The sequence below is a fragment of the Diplotaxodon limnothrissa genome, linkage group LG15 (assembly GCF_057381915.1).
Source record: "Diplotaxodon limnothrissa isolate DT_005_m linkage group LG15, D_limnothrissa_male_GT1.1, whole genome shotgun sequence".
NCBI classification, from domain to species: Eukaryota; Metazoa; Chordata; class Actinopteri; order Cichliformes; family Cichlidae; genus Diplotaxodon; species Diplotaxodon limnothrissa.
Window position 1 is genome coordinate 365,340 of NC_140610.1, and position 26,032 is coordinate 391,371.

The 26,032-nt window shown below is 40.3% G+C and overlaps 1 protein-coding gene and 1 pseudogene across 1 annotated transcript; both read left to right on the forward strand.

Annotated features, from left to right (window-relative positions):
* On the forward strand, nt 1-24,475 carry adgrf3b (adhesion G protein-coupled receptor F3b). Its single transcript, XM_085372762.1, has 16 exons — nt 1-60; nt 346-358; nt 660-794; nt 10,865-11,017; nt 13,275-13,330; nt 13,446-13,504; nt 14,117-14,259; nt 18,687-18,917; nt 19,429-19,665; nt 19,848-19,985; nt 20,372-20,571; nt 21,430-21,615; nt 22,312-23,625; nt 24,114-24,155; nt 24,295-24,324; nt 24,410-24,475. Exons 1-16 carry the CDS (start codon nt 1-3, stop codon nt 24,473-24,475), a joined length of 3,063 nt encoding a protein of 1,020 aa, XP_085228888.1.
* On the forward strand, nt 8,103-8,844 carry LOC146616740 (uncharacterized; annotated as a pseudogene).
* Nucleotides 24,476-26,032: the final 1,557 nt, after the last annotated feature.

Here is a 26,032-nt window from a genome sequence, read left to right on the forward strand (position 1 = left end):
ATGAAAATGTATTCCAAGGTTTTCATTTTTCTGACCGGAGCTGTGTACATCTACTACCAGGTAGAGAACCCTCTTCAGTCTAATGGGGTACTTTTTTGTATAGGAGTACAGTTTACCAATCAAGGTTCAAGTTAAATGTTAATTATATTTTACTCTTGTGTGTTATATACTAGTTTAATGTAGAAAATTCAACCTGTTTTATTCCAAATCTCAACTCCACAGTATATCCATATATTCACGTTTATGGACAGAGATATGATTTGTGTACTTTAATTTATCTTAACATTGAATTGTTAGTTTTTGAGAATGCGTTATTTTGTCATTTTTCTGGTTTTGCCATTGCAGGTCCTTGCACAAGGTAAGCCAGTAAGGTAAAAAGGAGGAGTTGAAGGTGATCACATTGATTAAGCTAAGTTTATTTAATAATGTATTTTAGTTTATTTTATTAGTAAGCCTTAGGTATTTCACAAGTAATGATGAGAACCAAAATCTACCTTTTACTATCCCAATAAATCTGAATTCCTAAATTGAACACAATAATTCATCATGTAGTTAATATAATTTTTACATTTATTCTATTTCTCAAATACCTCTTCTATTCAAATAAGTTGCTAATCACACAAAATAATAACATATATCAAATCTTATTCCTATTTAAGATATCTACAGCGCTGAGATAATGGTGGAGAGTAATGTCACACTGGATGCCCAAACTGTCCTGTCAGCTATCAATTCAACAAACCTCTCACTGAGCAAACAAACAGTACAAATCATAAACACTGAACTGGTAGCAGGTATGTTTCTGGAACATTTTCTTGAATTTGTTGTTAAGTTGTAATTTTTTTGAAGTAGAATAGAATAGCTTTTATAGTCACTGTTACAAGAATAGTGAAAGGCTGTTTGGCATTTTTCCATGTATGTGAAGTACACAATAGCGTAAGTATTTACACAATAACAGACAAATTTACATTTACACAAGAAAGATATGTACAAGTTATACATACACCTGCAAATATACGGATACACCCATACACGCACAAACATACATATATCTATACACATGTATGCATGCGTACATACCATACATACACACACATATATATACATATATATATATATACACACACACACATATATACAAACATATATATATATATATATATATATATATATATATATATATATATATATATATAAATAAAACACCCAGCACGCCCCTGCGGGCGGTTTATCCTTCAAGCTCGGGTCCTCTACCAGAGGCCTGGGAGCTTGAGGGTCCTGCGCAGTATCTTAGCTGTTCCCAGGACTGCGCTCTTCTGGACAGAGATCTCCGATGTTATTCCCGGGATCTGCTGGAGCCACTCGCCTAGCTTGGGAGTCACCGCACCTAGTGCTCCGATTACCACGGGGACCACCATTACCTTCACCCTCCACATCCTCTCGAGCTCTATTCTGAGCCCTTGGTATTTCTCCAGCTTCTCGTGTTCCTTCTTCCTGATATTGCTGTCATTCGGAACCGCTACATTGATCACTACGGCCGTCTTCTTCTGTTTGTCTACCACCACTATGTCCGGTTGGTTAGCCACCACCATTTTGTCCGTCTGTATCTGGAAGTCCCACAGGATCTTAGCTCGGTCATTCTCCACCACCCTTGGGGGCATCTCCCATTTTGACCTCGGGACTTCCAGGTTATACTCGGCACAGATGTTCCTGTACACTATGCCGGCCACTTGGTTATGGCGTTCCATGTATGCCTTGCCTGCTAGCATCTTGCACCCTGCTGTTATGTGCTGGATTGTCTCTGGGGCATCTTTACACAGCCTGCACCTGGGGTCTTGCCTGGTGTGATAGACCCCAGCCTCTATGGATCTTGTACTCAGAGCTTGTTCTTGTGCTGCCATGATTAGTGCCTCTGTGCTGTCTTTCAGTCCAGCTTTGTCCAGCCACTGGTAGGATTTCTGGATATCAGCCACCTCCTCTATCTGCCGGTGGTACATACCGTGCAGGGGCCTGTCCTTCCATGATGGTTCCTCGTCTCCCTCCTCTTTCTTGGGTTTCTGCTGCCTGAGGTATTCACTGAGCACTCGGTCAGTTGGGGCCATCTTCCCAATGTATTCTTGGATGTTCCTTGTCTCATCCTGGACTGTGGTGCTGACACTCACCAGTCCCCGGCCCCCTTCCTTCCGCTTAGCGTACAGCCTCAGGGTGCTGGACTTGGGGTGAAACCCTCCATGCATGGTAAGGAGCTTTCTTGTCTTTATGTCAGTGGCTTCTATCTCCTCCTTTGGCCAGCCTATTACCCCAGCAGGGTACCTGATCACGGGCAGGGCGTACGTGTTGATGGCCCGGATCTTGTTCTTACCATTCAGCTGACTCCTCAGGACTTGCCTGACCCTCTGCAGGTACTTGGTGGTTGCAGCCTTTCTAGCGGCCTCTTCATTGTTCCCATTTGCCTGCGGGATCCCCAGGTACTTGTAACTGTCCTCTATGTCTGCAATGTTGCCTTCTGGTAGTTCAATCCCCTCAGTTCTGACTACCTTCCCTCTCTTTGATACCATCCGACTACACTTCTCCAGTCCGAACAACATTCCAATGTCATTGCTGTATAGCCTGGTAGTGTGGATCAGTGAATCGATGTCTCGTTCACTCTTGGCATACAGCTTGATGTCATCCATGTACAGGAGGTGGCTGACAACTGCTCCGTTCCGTAGTCGGTATCCGTAGCCAGTCTTGTTAATGATCTCACTGAGGGGGTTCAGGCCTATGCAGAACAGCAGTGGGGACAGAGCATCTCCTTGGTAGATCCCGCACTTGATGGTGACTTGTGCTATGGGCTTGGAGTTGGCCTCTAGTGTTGTACGCCACATCCCCATTGAGTTCCTGATGAAGGCTCTTAGGGTCCCATTGATCTTGTACAATTCTAGGCATTCCAGTATCCAGCTGTGGGGCATTGAGTCATAGGCCTTCTTGTAATCAATCCAGGCAGTGCACAGGTTGGTCAGTCTGGTCTTGCAGTCTCGGCTGATTGTTCTGTCTACCAGTAGCTGGTGTTTTGCGCCTCTGGTATTCTTGCCAATTCCTTTCTGTGTCCCGCTCATGTATTGACCCATGTGCCTGTTCATCTTAGCCGATATGATGCCTGACAGGAGCTTCCATGTAGTACTGAGGCAGGTTATTGGTCGGTAGTTGGAGGGGACCGGTCCCTTCTTGGGGTCCTTGGGGATCAGGACCGTCCGACCTTCGGTTAGCCATTCCGGGTGTCTCTCGTTAACTAGCAGCTGGTTCATTTGTGCTGCCAGACGCTCGTGGAGTGCAGTCAGCTTCTTCAGCCAGTAGGCGTGAACCATGTCGGGCCCTGGTGCTGTCCAACTCTTCATACTGGAGACCCTTTCTTGGATATCTGCCACTGTGATGGTTACTGGACCCTGTTCAGGGAGGTCGCTGTGGTCTGCCCTCAGATCCTCTAGCCACTGAGCATTGCCGTTATGGGTTGCATCCTTCTCCCATATGCGCTTCCAGTATTGCTCCGTCTCCAGCCTTGGTGGTGCTGTTCTCTTATTGTTCCCTTGCCACTGAGAGTACACCTTTGCTGGTTCTGTGGAGAACAGCTGGTTTATTCTCCTGCCTTCTATCTCTCTGGTGTACCTCCTCAAGCGGCTGGCCAAGGCTCTGAGTCTTTGCTTGGCAGTTTCCAAGGCCTCAGGTATGGACAGCTTGCTGTATTTCTTAGGCACCTTATTTGTCGCACCTTGCTGCAACTCCGTTAGTTGGCTAACCTCCCTCCGTGCTACTTTGATCTTGCCCTCTAGCCTCCTTCTCCATGGAGGGTACTGCCCCTTGTGGCTGTTCAACTTGTAGCCAAGCATCTCACTGATCACTGCTGCCGTATTGTAGATCAGCTTGTTAGTGTCGGTAAGCGTGGTTGTAGGTATTGTCCGTAGTGCTGCATTAACATCATCTAGCAGACCTTCTGAGGGTACTTCACGTAATCTTGGTAACCGGCTACGGGGGATCCAGGTTTCAAGCTTGGCCATGATCCTATTTTTCAGGTCAGTTCCTCTCGCACTCAACGATCCTTCTCCTATCGCACTTGGGGCTATGTACCCAATCTCGGGTGGGGGTGATGATATCGCCTCCCTGACCTGGCGTCCTGACTCCTCCTTGCCGTAGCATTTGTGTTGTACCTCGTCAATCTCTAGCTGTGAGAGCAGTCCCTTCTTTCGAATGTTGGAACACTGAACTACTAGTTGTTTCGCCGTCATTGTGGATGTTGGGTATCGAAGAATCCATAGGTCCCTCATCCTATTCATGTAGGGACTAGTAAAGCGCTATATATATATATATAAAAACACCCAGCACGCCCCTGCGGGCGGTTTATCCTTCAAGCTCGGGTCCTCTACCAGAGGCCTGGGAGCTTGAGGGTCCTGCGCAGTATCTTAGCTGTTCCCAGGACTGCGCTCTTCTGGACAGAGATCTCCGATGTTGTTCCCGGGATCTGCTGGAGCCACTCGCCTATCTTGGGAGTCACCGCACCTAGTGCTCCGATTACCACGGGGACTATGGTAATATATATATATATATATATATATATATATATATATATAAATGAATAATCTGAGGAGCAGGTGCATTGAGAGGTGCAGTGTGATCAGTGATATTGCACATCGAGTGTGTGTGTGTGTGGGGGGGGTGATATTGCACATTGAGTGGGGGGTGCTGTTGCAACTATAATAAATAAGGTTATAATAAATACAGTTTAGAGAGGTAGGGATGTTGGTTGCATCGAAGTATAAATAGAAATACGGTTTATAAATAAGGTGTAATGGTAAATGCCCTGTATTTATATAGCGCTTTACTAGTCCCTAAGGATCCCAAAGCGCTTTACATATCCAGTCATCCACCCATTCATGCATACATTCACACACTAGTGATGGCAAGCTACATTGTAGCCACAGCCACCCTGGGGCGCACTGACAGAGGCGAGGCTGCCGAACACTGGCGCCACCGGGCCCTCTGACCACCACCAGTAGGCAGCGGGTGAAGTGTCTTGCCCAAGGACACAACGACCGAGACTGTCCAAGCCGGGGCTCGAACTGGCGAACTCCCATCTCTTGAGCCACAATCGCCCCGATAATGTCCATGAGCGTTGGCAGTGCAGTTATCCTCCAATCAGGGTGGAGGTAGGGCATGTTGGACAGCATGTGGGTAAAACTTCTGTTGAGTCTGTTTGTCTTCGACCTGATGGACCTGTAGCATTTACCAGAGGGAAGGGGGGAAAAGTGAGTGTCCAGGATGCATGGGGTCTTTGATGACGATGCTGGCTTTCTGCTGAAGTCTGCCAGTATAAATGTCTCTGAGGGGGGTTAGTGAAGTGCCGATTGCCTGCTGCCCTCACCACCCGCTGCAGTTTCCTCTTGTCCTCTGCGGTGCAGCAGTTGAAACAGAGTGTGCAGAAGTAGGTCAGAAGGCTCTCGATGGTGGAGCAGTAGAAGTTTACTAGCAGTCTCTGGGGTAATTGGGCCTGACGTAGTTCCCTGAGGAAGTATAGCCTTTGTTGTGCTTTTCCTGCCTGGTGGGAAATGTTTATGGACCAGGTAAGGTTGGCCGAGATGTGGACTCCGAGGAACTTAAAGCTTTCTACCCTTTCTACCTCCTCCCCATCAATGTAGAGGGTAGAGTGCCCCGATCGCTTTGTTCTTCTGAAGTCGATTACCATCTCCCTGGTCTTGGCTGTGTTCAGATGCAGGTTGTTGTCGTCACACCATTGCTTCAGATGCTGAACCTCCTCTCTGTAGGCTGAATCATCGTTGTTGTAGTCCTATGATGGTGGTGTCGTCAGCAAATTATATGATGGTGTTACTGGTGTGGATTGGAGAACAGTCATGGGTGAAAAGTGAGTATAAGAGGCGATTGAGGACACACCACTGTGGGACACCTACATTCAGAATGAGGGTGGAGGAGGTGTGCTCTCCCATTCTGATGTTCTGGGGTCTGTTGCTCAGAAAGTCCAATATCCAGCTGCACAGTGAGCTGCTGAGTCATGGGTTGCTTAGTTTTTTAACCAGTTTGTGGGGTTGAACTGCATTGAAGGCAGATCTGAAGTCCACCAATAGCATTCCAACATAGGAGTTACTAATGTCCAGGTGTGTGAGGGTTGTGTGAAGAGCTGTTATTATTGCATCCCCAAGTAAATAAAATTGTGTAATCTAACCTTTAAAAAAAAAGGATCATCAGGCTGTGATTACTTAAACATTATCTTCAACATAACAGAGCTGCAGTAATATTAACTGCAATTTGTCTATAACTGATGTTTTTCTTACAAGAGTCAAAACTATTGGACTGGACTCTGTTTTAATAAAAGAATATTACCAATGTGCACTGTTTCAGGTTTTGTCAGGAAGTGCTCATTTGTCAGTTCTACTAAACTCATGTGAGATTACTAGTTTAGATTGATGAATAAATGCACGGAAAAATATATAAGCGCAACACTTGTTTTTGCTCACATTTTTCACGAGCCGAACGCAAACATCTGAAAATTATTCTACATACACAAAAGACCCATGACTCTCAAATATTGTTCTCAAATCTTTATAAATATGTGTTAGTGAGCACTTTTCCTTTACAAAGATAATCCATCCCACCTCACAGGTGTGGCATATCAAGGGGCTGATTAGTAGTGATGTGCAATACCACTGATTTCCTTTCCGATCCGATACCAAGTAATATTCAGGGTGGTATCGACGATACTGATCCGATACCGATACTTTGTACAAAAACTTATTTTATTTATTGTATCTCAAATTATAGCATCATAATGATTACAGGACATCAGATTACTTGTTCTTATCACTTAATAATGCAGAGTTCATCATATAGAAATAAAAAAAACTGAAGTTGTGCTATTTGAACACCTTGCCTGCCTGCAGCACTAAAGGACTCTGTGAGAGACGTGTGTCTCGCCCTAGCAGCACCTGTCCCTCTCCTCCTCTTCAGTTCGCCTCAAGAATGAGAATGTAGCTCTGTAAACGTCAAATATCTGAGCCGACCGACACATCGTCTTCAAACCCCTGCGGTCTTTCACTACTCAGGTTAAACATGATATATAAGTCACTTTGATAACTTAAAAATGTTATTGTTTGGCTTTTTCAGTGTTTTATTTGTGAGTAAATCGGTTTGGCTGAGATTAAAGTTATTAGATTAAATAAAATTTAACGGGAGGGTTCCTCCGGGGTTTTCACACAGCTAAATAAACGTCGAAAAAGAAAACTAATTAAACAAAGTGTGAGACAGTCCAGAGTTTACGCAAGCACCCGGTTATATTTCAGATAGCAAGGAGCAGACAGCAGAGTTTCACTCCACCGAGGGAGCTCATGACATACTACCCGGCTTTCTTTAGACCGCGAAGCAGCCTCTGAATTTGGACACCACCGCTGTTTCCAACCCGATAATAAAAACGATGACATTTAATGTACTTTATCCGATAAATAAACCCTGTAAAATGTATTTATCACCCTCCAACAGCCCTTTTGAATGTCTCTCTAGTATGGCCACAACACCTCACTTTTTTGCCACATGTATCGCAAACCACGTCTCAGCTGTTTGTGGAGGTAAAATACGTCTGCACATGACTCCAATTACGCTCAGCTGCGCACGCCAAGGGGCTGCGAGACATTTATACAGCCGTATTTCGCACATGACTATGAAAGGCGGAAGAGGAAGTAGTTCCTTTGGATGTAGACAATCCGAATGTTATAGTTTCTTTCCACTCTGTTACTGTTAATGATAAACTACAAATTTACTCTAAATTACTAAAATATCAATATTTTAATGTGAGAATCGATTCTAGAACATAAATGACTGGTATCGGAGGAATCGATATTTCAGGATCGATCCACACATCACTACTGATTAGACAGCGTAAATAATGTTCAGTTGTGCCTTAGACTGCCCACAATAACAGGCCACTCTGAAACGTGCACAGTTTTGCTTTATGGGGGGGGGGGGAAATCAGTCAGCGTCTGGTGTGCCCACCATTTGCCTTATGCAGGGCAACACATCTTCGTCGCATAGAGTTGATCAGGTTGTTGATCATGGCCTGTGGAATGTTGATCCACTCCTCTTCGATAGCTGTGTGAAGTTGCTGAATATTGGTAGAAACTGGAACACGCTGTCGTATACACCAATCCAGAGCATCCCAAACATGCTCAATGGGTGACATGTCCAGTGAGTATGCTGGTCATGCAAGAACTGGGATGTTTTCAGCTTCCAGCAATTGTGTACAGATCCTTGCAATATGGGGCCATGCGTTATCATGCTGCAACATGAGGTGATGGTCGTGGATGAGTGGCACAACAATAGGCCTCAGGATCTCGTCACGGTACCTCTGTGCATTCAAAATGCCATCAATAAAATGCACCTGTGTTCATTGTCCATAACATACGCCTGCCCATACCAGAACCCCACCACCACCATGGGCCACCTGATCCACAATGTTGACATCAGCAAACCGCTCACCCACACACGCTGTCTGCCATCTGCCCTAAACAGTAAAAACCGGGACTCATCTGTGAACAAAACACCTCTCCAACGTGCCAGATGCCACTGAATTTGAGTGTTTGTCCACTCAAGTCAGTTACAACGACGAACTGCAGTGAGGTTCAAACCCCAATGAGCACGACAAACATGCAGATAAGCTTCCCTGAGATGGTTTCTGACAGTTTGTGCAGAAATTCTTTGGTTATGCAAACCGATTGTTGCTGCAGCTGTCCGTGTGGCTGGTCTCAGGCAATCCTGGAGGTGAACATGCTGGATGTGAAGGTCCTGGCCTGGTGTGGTTACACATGATCTGCAGTTGTGAGGCCAGTTGGATGTACTGCCAAATTCTCTGAAACGTCTTTGGAGACTAGGGATGGGTATCGTTTAGGTTTTATCCGATACCGGTGCCAAACCGGTACTTTTGAAACGGTGCCGGTGCTCAAACGGTGCTCAAACCGGTGCTTAAAGAATGGAGAACACAAAATTGGTCCCAAAACCTCTCATGTTCAGCTGGTTTTTTGTAAAAAGATAACAAAGTTAGCCTTTTCTGCAGCTATGGGGCATATATGGTATCACTCTTAGCTGGAAGCAGTGCTTAATCAATGGAAAAAACACTTTGTCCAAAAACCTCTCATGTTTATCTGTTTCCCTCTTTTTCTTTGGTCATTTTAGCCTTTTTGGCCAGGGTGAAGGGAGTATCTGCCATCAAACAAGAAGACAGCCGCATGTAGCTATGATAGTGTTTGCTAGTTCACCTCACATGCATTAATGTAATAACGTGGTTAGCCTACGCAACGTAAATTACACATGAACAACATTAAGCTACTCACGCAGAGAAGAACGGCTGCTGCTGCCATCATCATTTCTGCTACACTGGCAGGGCTAGGGGCCAGGACTCTCCTCTTCGGGGTTTTTGGGGGATATTGCTAACTCCGGGTCCGATAACAGGCAACCCACGCACAGTAGATGTGCTCGGTGTGAGGTCTCGCAGCAAGCTATCATACGGCGCATTTCTGGGCTTTTAAAAGAAAACGCTATGCGTCGCCAGGTGTTTCATCGGATTTCAGGTGTTACCTCCTTTGACAGTATCACCTTAAAGCACTTGTTGCAGGCTGCTGAGTCTGCATATTTTGCTGTGAAGTACAGCCAGACTTTTGACCGCTTCGCCTTGGCCATTTTTAATCTGTAGCTCTGCTCTAAAAGAACGCACGTACCTGGCCCCGCCTACTATCCTCGGAAACGTAAAATGATTGGCTAGAATCTTTTTTTTTTTTTTTTTTTTTTTTGATGGTCACTGGTGACTTTAATACACAAAGAAAGCTTAAATCATAAAACTACTGCAGGGTTAAAAAAAAACAACAAAAAAACAACAACAACAGAAAAAACAACAGAAAAAAAAACATAGTAACCCACAAACTAATTATGAGGTCAGACTCCTGCCTGCCATTCTGGCAAGCAGGCAGGAACACAGGACTTGGAAAGTAAGAAATAAACTTGCAAGCAGTTTCATTACTTACTTCCCATGTCCTTTAATCATAATACAAAATAATGCAGGTACAGGAACAAGGAAACCAAATCAACAACTACTCAACAAAAAAAAAACTGCAAGAGAGGACATAACAAAGAGCATACGGAAGCTGAGAATTTAAATACACACCAGATAATTAGGAAGATGGGAAACACCAAGGAAGACAGCTGCAACAAATCAGGAAATGAGACAGGGGAAGTAAAAGCCGATACAAAGCACAGGAAACACAAGACTATCAAAATAACACACACACTCCTAATGCAAACAGAGTTTTTAGGCCTTGGATAGTTTTGTACTGAAACTGCAAGAAAAAACATGGCATGTTTACATACAGATCATTTCAGCATGCCTGTGGAAGTAATGGTGTGTGGTCTGAATTTGCATGAGCATTGCTACAAGCTGCATCTGCAGATTCTGCCAAACCAGAAGTGGGATGTAGATGTGTGTTTAAAAAATTACCTTTAAATGGTCATTTTAGTGATTTTCATTTTCACACTAATTTATAAAAAAAAAAGGTAATCGCCCCGGATGGAAAGCAGGTGTGCCGGTAATGGCCCAGCCCAGGGGTGTGGCCACCAGGGCATCCAACACACACACACACAGACACCTTAGACACAGGACCACGGACCATGACAAGATATTTTTACATTACATGTTGTCTACTGTTGTACTATGAAGGAAAGCAGGTGTCAGTCAAATTTTCCCATACAGTTCTGATGATCCAGAGTGGCCCTAACCCTCAAATAAAAAAACTAAAAAGAAAAAACTCAGAGAATTAAGAATGTTTTCTTTTATTTCTAGAATGCCTCATTGTTGGAACTGACACGAACTGCAACTGCTCTACAAATTATCTTTGGAGCAATGAAGTGTGCTACAACTACAGCTGCTGCGGGGATGCTACTTGCAAACAAAATGTATCCTACATCACACCCCTCTGTTCTCCTAAAGTTCAAGGTAGATCTCCTGAAATGTGTAACTCTTTTTTTGTTTGTTTTTTTGTTTATTATTTTTATTTTATTTTTTCTATTCTGTTGATTAATGATATGGAATAAGTTTTAGTGTATACCAGTGTTATAGAGAACTAATGCAAAATTAAACTATTTGCATTAAAATGAGTGTTGAAAGCATTAAAAGTACTTAAAAATAGAAGTACTTTTTTTGCAAATAAACAATATTATTTATTTAAAAAAATATATATAACAATAGTCAAACATGTCTTTGGTCAAATTTGACAACAGTGTCTGTTTTGTTGAATAGTATTAAGATACTGTTTTGAATTTCCAAAATATTGCCATGAAAAAAGCACCTATGTTACAAATAAATTAATCAAAAACAAAGCATACACTGAAAGTAATGTAACAACTTGAACATTTTGAACAATTACACCTAAATTAAAATGAGAAAATGTACTTGGATTCCAGTTGAAACTAAATTAATATAAACTATAATAAGTGTGGTGTACAAATCTGTTGAATACAGCTATGTTTATCCTTTGCTTTTCACTCTTCTACTTTTTCAAGATTCAAGAGCTTTATTGTCAATACAGTAGTATTCACAGTATACAGTGTACTGAAATGCTGTTCCACCATAAGCCCCCTATGGTGCATTTATAAATATATAAAGAATATATATCCAAGAGATATAAAACTAGGAATTATAAATAAATAACATGCTAAGTTTTGGTAAAAATTAAGGGATAAAAAGGTACTAATTACTAACTATACAATTCTATACAATACTATAATGGTAACTATACAATATTACCTGTACGATAAACAAAGATAAACAAAGACAGGACTGAGAGAATGTGCAGTAGGTATTGAATACCAGTTTCAAGCTATTGTCAGGATATTATTGATGAGACATGACAAAGACGTGTACGAAATGCAAAAATGTAAAGATTTCACCTAAAGAATTTAGGTGTGTGTTCAGAAGTATGTGACTGAGTGTGCAAATGAGAATATTGTTCCCAGGACCAGTTTGTAGTGGATTTGTGGTAGTTTTTGTTGTTTTTGAGTCTTTTGATGATTATTGTAAGGTGTTTGTAGAGGTGTATGTTTATATCAGTCCTTTTGTGGTAGTGAGTTGAGGGCTATGACTGAATGGGGGAAGAAGCTCTTGCAGTGTCTGGTCATTACAGTTTTAATGCTGCGAAACCGTCTGCCAGATGGAAGGAGGGAGAACAGTGCATGTGAGGAGTGGAAAGTGTCCTTCACTATGCTGTTCGCACGTCGAATGATGTGTCTGTCATAGAGTTGGGAGATGGATGTGAGAGGGCTTCCAATGATCCTCTCTGCTCTCCTCACTATTTGCTGCTGAGACTTCTTTTCAGCGAGGGTGCATTTCCCGTACCAGATAGTGATGTAGCAGCAGAGGATGCTCTCAATGGTTCCCCAGTAAAATGATGTGAGGATAGGAGGAAGGAGACCGGCCTTCTTCAGTTTCCTAAGAAAGTGAAGACGTTGTTGGGCTTTCTTCATGATGGTGGTGGTGTTCAGGTTCCAGGAGAGGTCAGCTGAGATGTGCACACCGAGGAACTTCACACTGTTGACCATCTCAACAGCAGATCCGTTGATGTGCAGTGGAGTGTGAGCCATTGAGGTCTTCCTGAAGTTAACAACCATCTAAATGTTCAGAAGACTAATGCGAGACAGGTTGTTATTCTGGCTCTTTGTTCTCTGCCTCAAAACATGCAAAGAAGTCATTTAGTTGGTCTGGCAGAGAGGGATCCCTGCTGCATGCTGGAGGTGTTGGCTTGTAGCCCATGATTGTTTGGATGCCCTGCCACATTCGCCGAGTGTCCTTTGTACTTGTGAAATGTGTGTTGATCTTATCTGCATACTGCCGCTTTGCGTCTTTGATGGCCCGTGATACATCTGCTCTGGCTGTAGTGTAAGTTCCTCTATTTTTGGACTTAAAGGCAGAGTCTCTGATTTTCATCAGGTTGCGTGGCTTTGCAGAGAACCAGGGTTTATAGTTTGCAGATCACGGTCTTGGAGACAGTGACATCCTCAATGCATTTGCTGATGTAGCTGGTCACTGAGATTGTGTACTCCTCCAGGTCCACGGTGTCTGAGTATGTAGCAGCTTCTCTAAACATATCCCAGTCTGTGCATTCAAAGCAGTCCCCATGCTGATATGCATGCTTGTCTTTGACAACCAAAATAAAACCCAAAGTAATAACAAACTGTAATATTTACAATGAACACAGTTTTCATCAATGGATCAGTACAGACTGCAGCATGGGATTCAACCAAGAACACAACGGTATGTCTCATCCTCACGTTTGTACTATTCTATAAATAAACTATAAATATAAATATGTTTTCTATTGTTACATAGTACAAAAATATCAACGATGTCATGCTTTTTCTTTTCTTAGCTTCAAAACCAATTTCAAAAACTGAATGCTATTCAGTATGTGAACGTTACTGGTCCAAGGTACTGTATTTTACAAAGAAATATGTTATATAAGTTACCTTTTTGGTTTTGTGTTTGTTTTTCGTCAATGTTATTTTTTTTTAAACAACATCACTTATTATTGTGACACCACTTATAGTCACCAACTAAACTGTTAGTTATTATAGGTGAGTTTTTTGTAAATGATTCTACCTGAGTTAGCTAATGTCTTCAGGGCTGTTTCAGAGACCTGAGCTTCAAAGCTGATTGGTAGATGGGAAACCCTGAAACCATGCCAAAGAATTCTATGTAAAACTCTCATCATTTCAGTAACTCTGTGCATACCTGATGACTAGTGTCAATAGCTGTTCCCTGGCAATAGAGGGGACAGCACTTGAAAACTGCATTCATTAATTTTCTTTTCTGCATTTCATGGTGCACAAAAGTGATTGCGAAAAAGATTAATCTTAGGATTCCAAAGAGACTGTCCAAATACTTTTTGGAGACCTTGCAATATGTAATATAATGTCGGTTTTAGACACTTTTGGAGACTGACAAAATTTATTAGATATGCACAGTAAATAAAACTTACTGTTTGTACTGTAATGTTTTTTTTATGTCGATAACAAGTTATTTTTCCATCATTCTCTACAGAACCATCTCCACATCCCCATCGCTGCAGTATGTTGACTTTCAGGTAGCTGTCAGTGTCAGAGTGCTGACTAGTAAACTTCAAGACATAGTCAATAATCTTACAAGTCTGCTTACACCTACAGCTATATTTGTGGACACTTTAGGTCAGTAAAAAATTTTTTTTACTATTCTTTCAATTCCTGTACAACTTGATCTTCTAATCTATATATTTCTCTGTACCAGAGATTTATGACATTTGTTTGGACCTAAAAATATAGAGTTTGTGTGCTCCAGATATGGAGTTATATTAAGTATCATACCTCTTTTTTTTGGAATGTGCATTATGGGTATTGTGTTTTTGTATATGTTACCCCATATTTCCACACACTAATTCAACTATGACAAAATAAGTAAGCAGTATGGTTCAGAATGAGACTTGTGTTTCCAACAATGCAACAGTCTTTGCTCTTTTGCTTTTATGTCTAAAATGAGCCGTCCAGCTGTTTTTGTTCACACCCCAAGTGTATTTTCTATCCATACATTAGCAACAATGCTTAATGAGTTAGTTTTCATTTTCCAAAGCACATGATCTTTGTTTTGCTTACATTTAATGCAAAGTTAAATGTAACACCCATCCCACATTCTATTGAGAGGGGCCCTGGGTTCCTGTTGTTACTTTTCTACTGATACTCCCTTTTTAATGCTTATGGTATAAAATATGCAATAAAACTACACTATATGGAAATAAACCACACACAAGCAGGTCAATTATAAAGTTAACTCCACTTTAGTGAATAATTGGTTAACAACAACACAAAGGAAAATAAGTAAAATTAATAAAGTTTGATAAACAATGGTAAGCCATCTACCTGAACAGAAACAAAATAATCAAATAATATTGTGGGCCCACACGCACTCTCACCGACACACACACACCTCAAGTGCTACAGTCTTTCTGCTAGCAAACCCCTCGTTGCAGGCCTGAGTCGTGGCTCGGGTGCTTTGGGACCTAAAACAATATGGTCGCTTCACTTGTTGCCAAGTAGTAAAATAAAAAGCACGTGCAAACAACAGTACTCACACCTCCAGGCAGTTCAAGGGGATAGTGGAGGAAACTGGGTCAAGGCTACCAGCAGGTCGCGGCAGCAGCACTCACAGTCGTCGTCTCCACGTGCTATCATGTGAACACATAACTTCAGCACACCAGCAGAAGGGACCTCTCTGACACACCAGCAAGACGTCCGTCTCCTCCTACTCACAGTAGAGTACAACAGTTTTCCACTACAGTTAACTACCCGTCAACCCGAAAATACGTCTGTCGCCCTTCTATGAACTCTGCGTTCACTCGACACTGTTGTTCAGCTCTCATCTCTCTCGCTTCCTGCAGAGTGCACTCCCCACTTACTCCCACCCATCTACCAGAGACTACTTCAGGGTTCACTGGAGCTGTAGTACATATCAATAACATTTCAAAAATAATGACATAAACCTCAAAATACAAATAAAAAGGCTGTGCATTTAAGTGACACACATCACATACCTTACAGGCATTTGTATACACATTATTGAACACAGTGAACATTTGCATTTAACTATCAATATAAATGAACTATTTAAATAAATGACCTATTTATATAGCCAGGGCTACATAAAGTTTTCATATCAAACCAAATTTACTCACTTCTTTTTTTAATTAACAGTGTGTGAATGTTTGTGTGAATGGGTGGATGACTGAATGTGTAAAGCGCTTTAAGGTCCTTGGATGGCAGAAAACTTTTTACAGCTTAACCAGGACAAGACTGAAGTTTTAATCGTCGGTCCTGAGGCTCAGAGAGAGAAACTCTTGTCTAAATTAGAGGCATTTTCACTATGTCCTTCGCTACAAGTGAAAAACCTGGGTGTTATTTTTGACTCTGAGCTTGGTTTTATCCCACATGTTAAACATGTAACCAAAATTGGATTTTATCATCTAAAAAATATAGCCAGAGTCCGCCCTATTCTCTCTCGGGCCAACACGGAGATGCTGATGCATGCTTTTATTACCAGTCGCATTGATTACTGTAATGCCCTGCTCTCTGGTCTTCCTAAGAAGAATATTTCAACTTTACAACTTTTGCAAAACTCGGCAGCTCGTGTGCTGACAAAGACCAGAGGGCGGGCCCACATTACACCGGTTTTAGAATCGCTGCACTGGCTCCCCGTGTGTTTCAGGATCGATTTTAAAGTTCTTTTATTGGTTTTTAAATGTCTTAATGGTCTTGGGCCTTCTTATCTCTCAGATCTGCTTTTACCGTATGAACCCTCGCGGACCCTGAGGTCCTCTGGTACTGGCCTTTTGACTGTCCCTAAAGTCAGGACACATACTCACGGAGAGGCAGCTTTTCAGTGGTATGGTCCTCGTCTGTGGAACAGCCTGCCGGAGGAGCTCAGGGCCGCAGAGAACGTACATGTTTTTAAGAACAGGCTCAAGACCCACCTTTTTAATTTAGCTTTCACCTAATGTTTATTTATTTTATGCTTATTTATTCTATCCTGTTATTCTATTATTAATTTAGACTTTACCTAATATTTATTGATTTTATTCTTATTCATTTTTTAATCTTCTTACTCTATTTATATTTATATTTATATTGTATCCTGTTCTTATTTATTTTATCATTTTACCCTGTATATATCATTTTACCCTGTATATATCCTATTGTGTCATATTTCCTCAGAGGGCGCTCTCTGCACCGGGGCTGTGATCGACTGTGGCTGCTGGGTTTCTGGGGGTCCTCTCAGCCTGGCTGGGGGGCTCCTTGGCCTCCCTCCTGCTGTGTGCCCAGCCTGGAGGCTGCGGTCTGTGACCGGCTCCCGGTGCAGACGGCTCTCTGTTATAGTGTTTCCTCACTTGGCTCATGCGAGCCCAGCCCAATTTTTACTCTTTAAGTGTGCGCGTGTGTGTATGTGTGTGTGTGTGTGGGGGGGGGGATATGTGTGTATTCACATCATTTATGTTAATGAGAGTGTGGGGAGTGAGTTGGAGGGTGGGGTGGGCTGCTTTTAACTATGTAAAGCACTTTGTGCTACATTTTTTTTGTATGAAAAGTGCTTTATAAATAAAGATTGATTGATTGATTGATTAGGGACTAGTAAAGCGCTTTACAAATACAGGCCATTTACCATTCAGCAAAGCTGCTGTAAACTCTCACTGAAAAACATATATTTCCACAAGTGCAACAAAGTGAGAACACGTAGCATGAGTCTTAAACATTTTATTATTTTTGAGACTCATATGTCATATGAATATTTTATGTTTCGGGCCTAGCACCGGACCTTGAGGAACTCCAGATTGTATATCCATGCAGGTTGATTTGTATTCATTTATATCTACAAATTGCTGTCTCATCACCCAATTCAGCACAAACTATCTAATACCACACTTTTCCAGTTTGTTTAATAATATATTGTGTCAAAAGCATTTTGAGATCTAGAGTCAAAGTCAAAGTCAACTTTATTGTCAATTCTGCCACATGTACTGGACATACAGAGAATAGAAACTTCGTTACTCTCAATCCCTAGATAGAGGTATTCCAACTGCACACTCTTTATTGTCTATAAAATGTTTGAGTTCTTCAGTTAATTCCAGTAATGTCAAATATGTCGATCTGTCTTTTCAGAATCAATAAAACTACATGTGAAAAAATTGGAAAAACAAAACAAAATGAAATATTATGCCCACATATATTTAACCATACCAATTTAGCTGCAGTAACATTAGCTTACCATATCCCCATTATTTGTCTCCATGCCAATTAATTTTAGTTTTCACTAATGCATGGTTATTACAATTTATCTGTCATGATAGGCTGTGTGCAGGCAGGAAGGAAAAAAAGGACCCAAAATGCAGGACACTCAACGATGGGACTGGAACTCAAAACACAGCTTTTATTGCTGGAAAAACCTCATAAAATAAAAGTCACAAAAGCAAAACAAAACTCAACTCAGAACAAAGGAGCTGGAACACAAACACACAGCATTTAGAGGGTACAACGCGACAAAGGCAAATACAGGGTTTAAATAAATGGCATAGTAATCAGGGAATGAAAAACAGGAGGGAGACAGCTGGGTGAAATTAGGGCTATTGAGTACTTAAAGCGCTGCATACAACATGCCTCATTCACACCATTCATACAATCACTTCTAAGATCAAGTGCAATTTAACCAACATTCACACTCTGATGAATGCATCGGAGAGCAACTTGGGGTTAGTAACTTGCCCAAGGATATTTGGCATGCAGACTGGGGAAGCCAGGACTCGAACCACAAACCTTCCAATCAGTAGCTGATCTGCTCTACCACCTGAGCCACAGCCAAGAATCGGAACATAAATCATAATACAGATAAACACCAGAATATAAAAAACAAAAAATGCTGGGTCAAAATGACCCAGAACTGTGACATTATCTATTCTAACCATTCAGTATGAATAAAATAAATGTTCATAAATGTTCCAAAACAATGTTGTTGGCTAAATTTAAAGTTGGATAAGTTTAAAGTGACCTTTTTAGCATTTTTATAATTTATATTTCCATGTATTATCTTAACACAGGAATGGTCATTGTAGAGGCCCCAGGGACTCAAGTTTGCTATCAGTCCATGCCACAACTTGCATGCAAACTTGAGGAGGCCACAGACAGCGCAGGCTGGAATCTAACCACAGGGAATCAGCGCTTTGAGCTCAACGACGGCAGTGTGGTCCAGCTGAATAAGACCTGTAGCACAAATACCTTCCAATCTTGTATTGGTGTTACCCTCAACAAGGTGACAGGCACTTGGGAAGGCAAGTGTTTACACTTTTTTCTTGATTAGAGATAAAACATCTCTGATATGAAATCAGTATACAAAATACACTTAGTTATAAACTCACACTAACAAGATAGTATAATGAATTAATCCTGTGAAGCACTTCCTCTGAACAGGTTTGAATATTTATTTTCTTTTTTGTGATCGATATTTTATTGATTTTCAACAGGGATGAGGGGACAGGTCAAAAAAACTGGTTTGATCCTTTGTGTGGGTAGCACAATGGCACAATGGATTTAAACTGTTTGATCAGCTCTGCTCTGAACCTGTTCATAACAAATAAGAATCTGATTTTTTATAAACTTGCATTGTAATATTTTTGACATATATTGTTTATACTCTCAGCGCTGTTTCCACTATGGTCAGTAATATGGCAACTGGTGGCTCAGCTCCTGTCATTTCCTGCATGTGTTGTTAACTGAAATGTCAATTAATGTGTAAAGGGCCAACCCTCCATTATAATTGTAACTGTCTTATGTTCCCTGCAGGCACATATGAGTGTGGATTTACCATTGGGTCAATCAGGCACATAGGCAGGACTAATCTGAGTGTGGCCCTCCTACCTGATACAATTACCCTGAGTAGCATGCCTCTTACTGTGGACTGTTCAGAAAATCAGGAAAGTGTAAGCATTACCGTCAGTGCCATAATCCCAGCAAGCAATACAACCTATGCCATTTCGTGGGGCTACAATGGTAAAGTGTCTCCTGATGTAAAAATGACAAGTAAGATTTTTTCCTTGAATTTTCAGTATTCTAACAGAAACAAATACATAGTTGTTTTTTTTTTTGTTGTTGTTTATTTATGTCATTAAAAACACTCAGATTAATCAGTAATGCAAAATATGTGTAAAGCTTACTGCACAAAATCTTTATTCACTTAAAAAAAATGTCATCTTCTGTTACAGCTTCAAGCAGTTACGTCAACTACACATTCAATCCTGCCATCCTCTGCAAACAAACGATTGAACCATATGTTAATATCAGTTTTAAGAATGTAATCGGTCAAATTAAAAGTGCACAATTGAACATCCCAGTTATCTATGGTAAGGATTCTTTAAATTGTCTATTATTTTAAATACGTTTAAAGGGGCCTTATTATGCTCATTCCAGCTCCAGATTTCTATTCTACTATTATGCCAGGGGCTGGTGCAATCTTGTCTGAAAAACAGTTCCAATAATACCACCTTTCTTTTAAGCCAACTTTCAACTGACTGGCTACCCAATATTCAGCAATATATGCCTGAAATGTATAATGGGTCTACTTTAATCTGTTTATTGTAAATTTCATGTGTAGTATAATGACATATTCTCAGGCTTTAGAATTGCATATGTTTGCAAAGGCCTATGCTGCACCAGCTAATGATATAAATATAATTAATAATATTATTTTCTTTTTCCTAATGTTTTTTTTTTTTTTATTATTATTAAGCTGGGAAGCCATTTTGTAAAGAGGAGCTACTGGATAAAGATACATGGCCAAAAACCCCAGCTGGAGACACAGTGATTATTCGAACATGCCCAGCAGGCACGGTTGGCTATAAGTCCCGACCTTGTAACGGCCCAGCCTGGCAGGCAGTGTTCTCAAGCTGCGTCAGTGAACAATTGAACAAAATTTCAAATGCAGCTGAAGTGAGTGTGTCTTTATTTGTCATTACAATAATACGTTTTTGTTTGCTCTCGTTTGCATTTGTGTATGTGTTTCAGTATTTTTAGTTTCTGAAACTGCAATGATAAAGGTTTGTAAATTTTCATCTTAGTTCACCTTGACTTTAAAGTTCATACTCTCAGCTCTCTGCTGAGGCTAGGTCTCAGTCACACAGGCCTAGAGACTGGTCGGTGACCACTAGTTGCTACGGAAAAAGTGTATTCCAGTATTAAGTAGTAACTGGAAGTTTGCTGACGGAAGCTAGAGTGAATTGCTTTAGTCACCAGCAGGTTCCCACAATAACCAGTGGTTTACAGAATAGATGCTAACTTGGCTCCAAATACACTTACACAAACCAGAAACTGATAAAGTATTCCTTACTAATGCAACCAATACATTTCAACTCAGTCTTCAGTTTACTGTTTGCATCATACTGTCACTACGACTAAGAGAATAAAATGGTGAGTGTTTGACAGACAAGTTGGCATTTTTCATGTAAACTACAGATATCTGCTGGCAACTAATCACGAAGAGGTTTTTGTTGCAATTTGTTACCATTTTCACCCAACATTATAAGTAAAATTTAATAAACTCCAAAACTAAGCTATATAGATCATACCATTTAGAAGGAGTATGGTCAAATCTGGAGCGATTTCAATTACACAGCGTAGCATATTGCATATGTAAAACTACTGCTTTGTTTAATGTTTTGCATGTAACCCATACAAATCCAAAAGTATGTCAAGACTTTAAAATATAGTGTCTGTTGTGCTTACTGTTGTGAACTATAAAATAGAATTATAGGATTTTTCTTTTCTTTACACACTAATTCCTTTATCTAGGCCTTCCTGAAGGGACTAGGGGCCACCACGGAGGTGGCCAAGAATATATTTGAAGGGCTAAAGAACAGCTCTACATTAAGTTCTGGATCTGGTGAAAGTATTGCTGACATTAGCGCCTCCATCGGTGTTCTAAATATGATGGCCGACGCATCAAACACAACTGTGTTGGGAGAGGATATCTTTCCTGTAAGCACATCTACCTTTTCTGTTATACATACATAGTTCTGAATATAAAAGTTCAGACTTCATTTTAGAAGTAGAAATTCAAATAATCCTCAACATATACTCATTCTACATTCTACTACTCATGTCACGTCAAGATAGTTAGAGGAATAATACCAATAATACAACACAATGGAAATAAGTCAATAAAAATGTACAAGTACCTATTCTGCAGGAAAAAATGTCCACCAACTGTATAATATGGATTAATATGGCAGATTATCAGTTTCATCAGTTTAAATATGTTACATTTTCTTTAATCTACAGTAAGACCTTTAAGAAATAATAGAATAACAAAAGAATTGCTAAAATAATGTCCTTCACGACTCTGTGATGCAGCTAACTGTCAATACAGCAACATATAACTCTTTCTAAACATGTTACTTGTTCTGTTACTAATTAGCTAACATAAATGATGTAAGTCTATTAGCAACAACTAACCAAAACAGGGCTCTGTAGTGGAAATGACCCTTTATACATGTAGTTTCTCTTCCACTTTAAATTTCAACAACAGACCATGCAGTACTTAAAGATCCTTGACTGTACACCCAAGCGGATTACGCCTGAATAGGGGTCCTAGCATCAACTGAGAAAGTGTGAAAAGTCACTGTTCAGTCAAATAAATTTTTTAAGTTTATTTTCTATTTTACTGTCTTTCAGGATTTTGTTAGTGCAGCAAGCAATATGTTGAATGGCACCTGGAGTGGGGTAAATGACACAATTCGTTATAAAATGTCATCAAACTACCTAGAGTCTGTGGAAGGTCTAGTGAAGAACATTAAGGTCAACCAGAGCGACGGAATCAACAGTACAAATCTAGACCTTACATTCTGTCGAAGTAATGACTGTGATGTGTCTGTGTTTGACATTGGTGTGAATATGAACAAGACCAATGGAATACTGAAAACTGTAGCTGTGAAAAATCTAATGAGTAAATTAAATAACAGCTTTAATGGCATACAACCTGAACGTACCGACCTCATATTATCAGCCACACTGGACAATAATAGTGATTCAACTATACAAATTAGACTGGACTTCCCCAGTGGGAAAACCAACCCCACTCAACCTCACTGTGTCTTCTGGAACACCACAAGGAATCAATGGTCAGATGAAGGATGCAATATCAGCATTTCTGATAAAAACCACACAATATGTGAGTGCAACCACCTAACTGCATTCTCTGTCCTAATGTCCAAGGGTGATGGAGGAAAACGAGATCCTATCCTTGAACTTATTTCAAATATTGGCCTTGGTGTGTCCATTTGCTCCTTGGTGATCTTTCTCATCATTGAATCTCTGGTGTGGTCAGCTGTGGTCAAGACTAACCTTTCTCATTTTCGGCACACAGCTATAGTGAACATTGCCACATTCCTCTTGCTTGCAGATTGCAGTTTCTTGGCTTCTAGCAATCCCAAGACTTTAACTGACAGCTGGTGTCTAGTACTGACCATATGCAAACACCTCTTTTTCTTGGCTATGTTCTGCTGGATGCTGTGCCTGAGCATCATGCTTGTCCACCAGCTCATCTTTGTCTTCAGCCCACTGAGGAAAAGAGTTTTCATGTTCCTCTCCAGCATTTTAGGCTATGTTTGCCCAATCCTAATGGTGGGATCCAGCTATGTGTACTGCAAATACACCAACCAGGACTACTACGACAGCAAAACATGCTGGCTAGTTTATGTAAAACTCTTGGTTGGCTCCATGCATGCTTTTCTCCTGCCTGTGGGAACCATTGTTTTGGCAAATCTCTTTTCCATGATTGTTGTCATCGTTACACTGATGAAGACCTCAGTCCCTGACAGCAGCAAGGCCGATGACAAGGAAACGGCAAAAGGCATCCTCAAAGTGGTGATTGTTCTAACACCTGTCTTTGGAGTGACATGGATTGTTGGCTTCATTCAACTCATCATGTCTGATAGCCCCATCTATAACGTTATCACCTACATTTTCACCATCCTTAATACCTTCCAGGTAATTTGAATGCACAGTTAGCACATACCAAGCAAATTTAGGTAATAATTATTTCAAAAAATGTATTTGATGATCTAAAACATTCACAAATATGAATAAAAAAATCAACAATGGACAAATCTCCATTTCCCTCTATTATAGTTTATAAATTATAATTGTCTTTTTTTATAATTCTTTTTCTTTAAAAGTTATATTTTTTTGCTTTTCATTGTTGATCAATTGTAGAAGTAACATATTTTAAAACATTCATTATTTCATTGTTTAAAAGTAAAAATAAAGCCATGTATTAAAGTTGAGTTAATTATCAATATCCAAGTTTCTGATGATGATCAGAAAACTTCATTCAATGGCAATGCACAGATCTAACTTTCCCATTGGCATATAACTCCCTTAAACTCTTGTCTCTGCTGATAAAAACTGCAAACCTGATTCAAAAGGAAAACCATTGTGTCTTTTTAGACATGTTACGTATTTTTTCTCTCTTCCAGGGTTTTTTTATTTTGATCACAGGGTGTTTTGCAGAGCAGAAGGTAGGTTTAATCATTTTAGTGGAACAGATATCACTCTAGATATATTTATAAAAAAAAAAAATTGATGGTTAGAAGAAAGTGTTTAGTATTTGCCATGTACTTAATGTATTAAACAATTTGTCTACATTGTTACTATCAGGTCAGAGAGGAACTGTTCAAGCTCATAACTGTAAGCACAACAATGAGATACATACAGAATTGCCTGATAAAGTGATAGAAACATGGTTGATAATACTTCTGGTCTCTTCCCTCAGGGAAAATCAAAAGGAAATGACAGCACAAAGAAATTCACTTCAACTACGTACACAAAAGACCACTGAAGATGTAGGTCAGTTCTATCTATTGTCCTTAACAATATTCCTTTAATAATGCCAAATTTCTATCTTGAAACTTGGTAGCCCACTGAACTGATCAATCCTGAGTGATGAGAGATCCTTCAGTAACTAAACTCGCATTTTCAGGGTTATATCTATTAACTGTTGATGGCTGCTGTAAACCACCACACAAATACAAGTTGTTTTGTGTTTACAAAGTAATCTATAACAAGGCTGAGTAGCAGGGTTGCACTTGTACTCCGGTGGAACGGCATAGGTTGTGTAATATCAACATACTAGCATGCTTAAAATGATAACGTTGGTGTTTAGCAGATATCATGTTTAGGGATAAGGGATAAGGTAATTACAAATAATTGCAACAATTTAGCCAAGAAAGAAATTGTAATTTTGCCTTGATTATGTTGGATGATAAACATTTCATGGATTGCCAAAGTTATGAACCCTGTTTATTTGCTTTATCTACAGTGTGGAAAAGACACATTTCTCAAGGTTTTGCTTTTTTTTAAGCAGCAGAAATTGACATTTTGATTTCTGGGTAACCCAAACTGAATAAAACGAGTTATTAAACCATGGTCACACTGAACCTGTTGAAACAATATGAATACTTGTTTTCTGCTGGTTTTGTGATCACAATTTGAATGTTGTGCTGTTTTTCACGAGGCTCACGTGTCAAACAGTTATAGTACCCATATGGTCAGCATTAATTACTTCTTCACCACATGGAAGCAGAAATGATCTTTTGTGAATTAAAGTTGAGTCTTAAAAGTTTTATTTTTTTGCTTTTCAGACTGTGAATCCTGAACTAACAACTCGCCTGTCCAACTACCCCTCTACAGGAGAATACAGTTAGCATTAAGTTAGTATGTAGTTCATTGACATTTACAGTGCGTTGTTTAAGGAGATTTAACTAAATGTTGTTTATAATCATATCATTATCTATAGTTATATGTAGTTTTCCTAAAAAGCAATAGAACCCCTGTCTAGTTATTATTTATGACCAATTAGAAGTGCATGACAGTGTCTTTATCTCCAGAGACCCTGCCTTTCTTATTTATTCTTATTTTGCCATGTAACTGATGTTTCTTGACTGTAACACATATACAGGACAATAACAGCAAACAGGACGAAGAATGCACTTCAGCTGCATTGACAGATAGTGTAAAACATGGCTGTACCTGCCAGATGTAAAAGTGAGGCTTGTCTTATACTTTTGTTTGCAGTCATTACTAAATGCCGTCCTTGACATAAATGACAGCCTGAATGGCAAGGGTTAGGGTTTCAGTGACTCGTTTCCAGTCATCTTGGAAATCTAGGTCATTCTTCTTGCCAGAAAAGAGAATTTCCCACGATATCTACATCAACACAAGTTTCATGGTCAGTTCTACCCTTCACTCTTCACATCAGGTTTCAAAACACCAAAATGCCACTCAAAAGAATTATCTTAAAGCTTCAAATGAGATTTCAGGAACCAGCGGGTAACATTGAACATCTTTTATACTGTCTTTGGCTGAAGTGAATCTGGTAGTGAGTTTGAAAATTGTG

What these genes read in the sequence shown, in the direction of transcription:
- adgrf3b (XM_085372762.1), top strand. Translation starts at nt 1, where the DNA reads ATGAAAATGTATTCCAAGGTTTTCATTTTTCTGACCGGAGCTGTGTAC. An exon ending in ATTCAACCAAGAACACAACG is followed by an intron (nt 13,331 to 13,445) that starts GTATGTCTCATC and finishes TTCTTTTCTTAG; the next exon opens with CTTCAAAACCAATTTCAAAA. An exon ending in GGTGTTTTGCAGAGCAGAAG is followed by an intron (nt 24,156 to 24,294) that starts GTAGGTTTAATC and finishes TGTTACTATCAG; the next exon opens with GTCAGAGAGGAACTGTTCAA.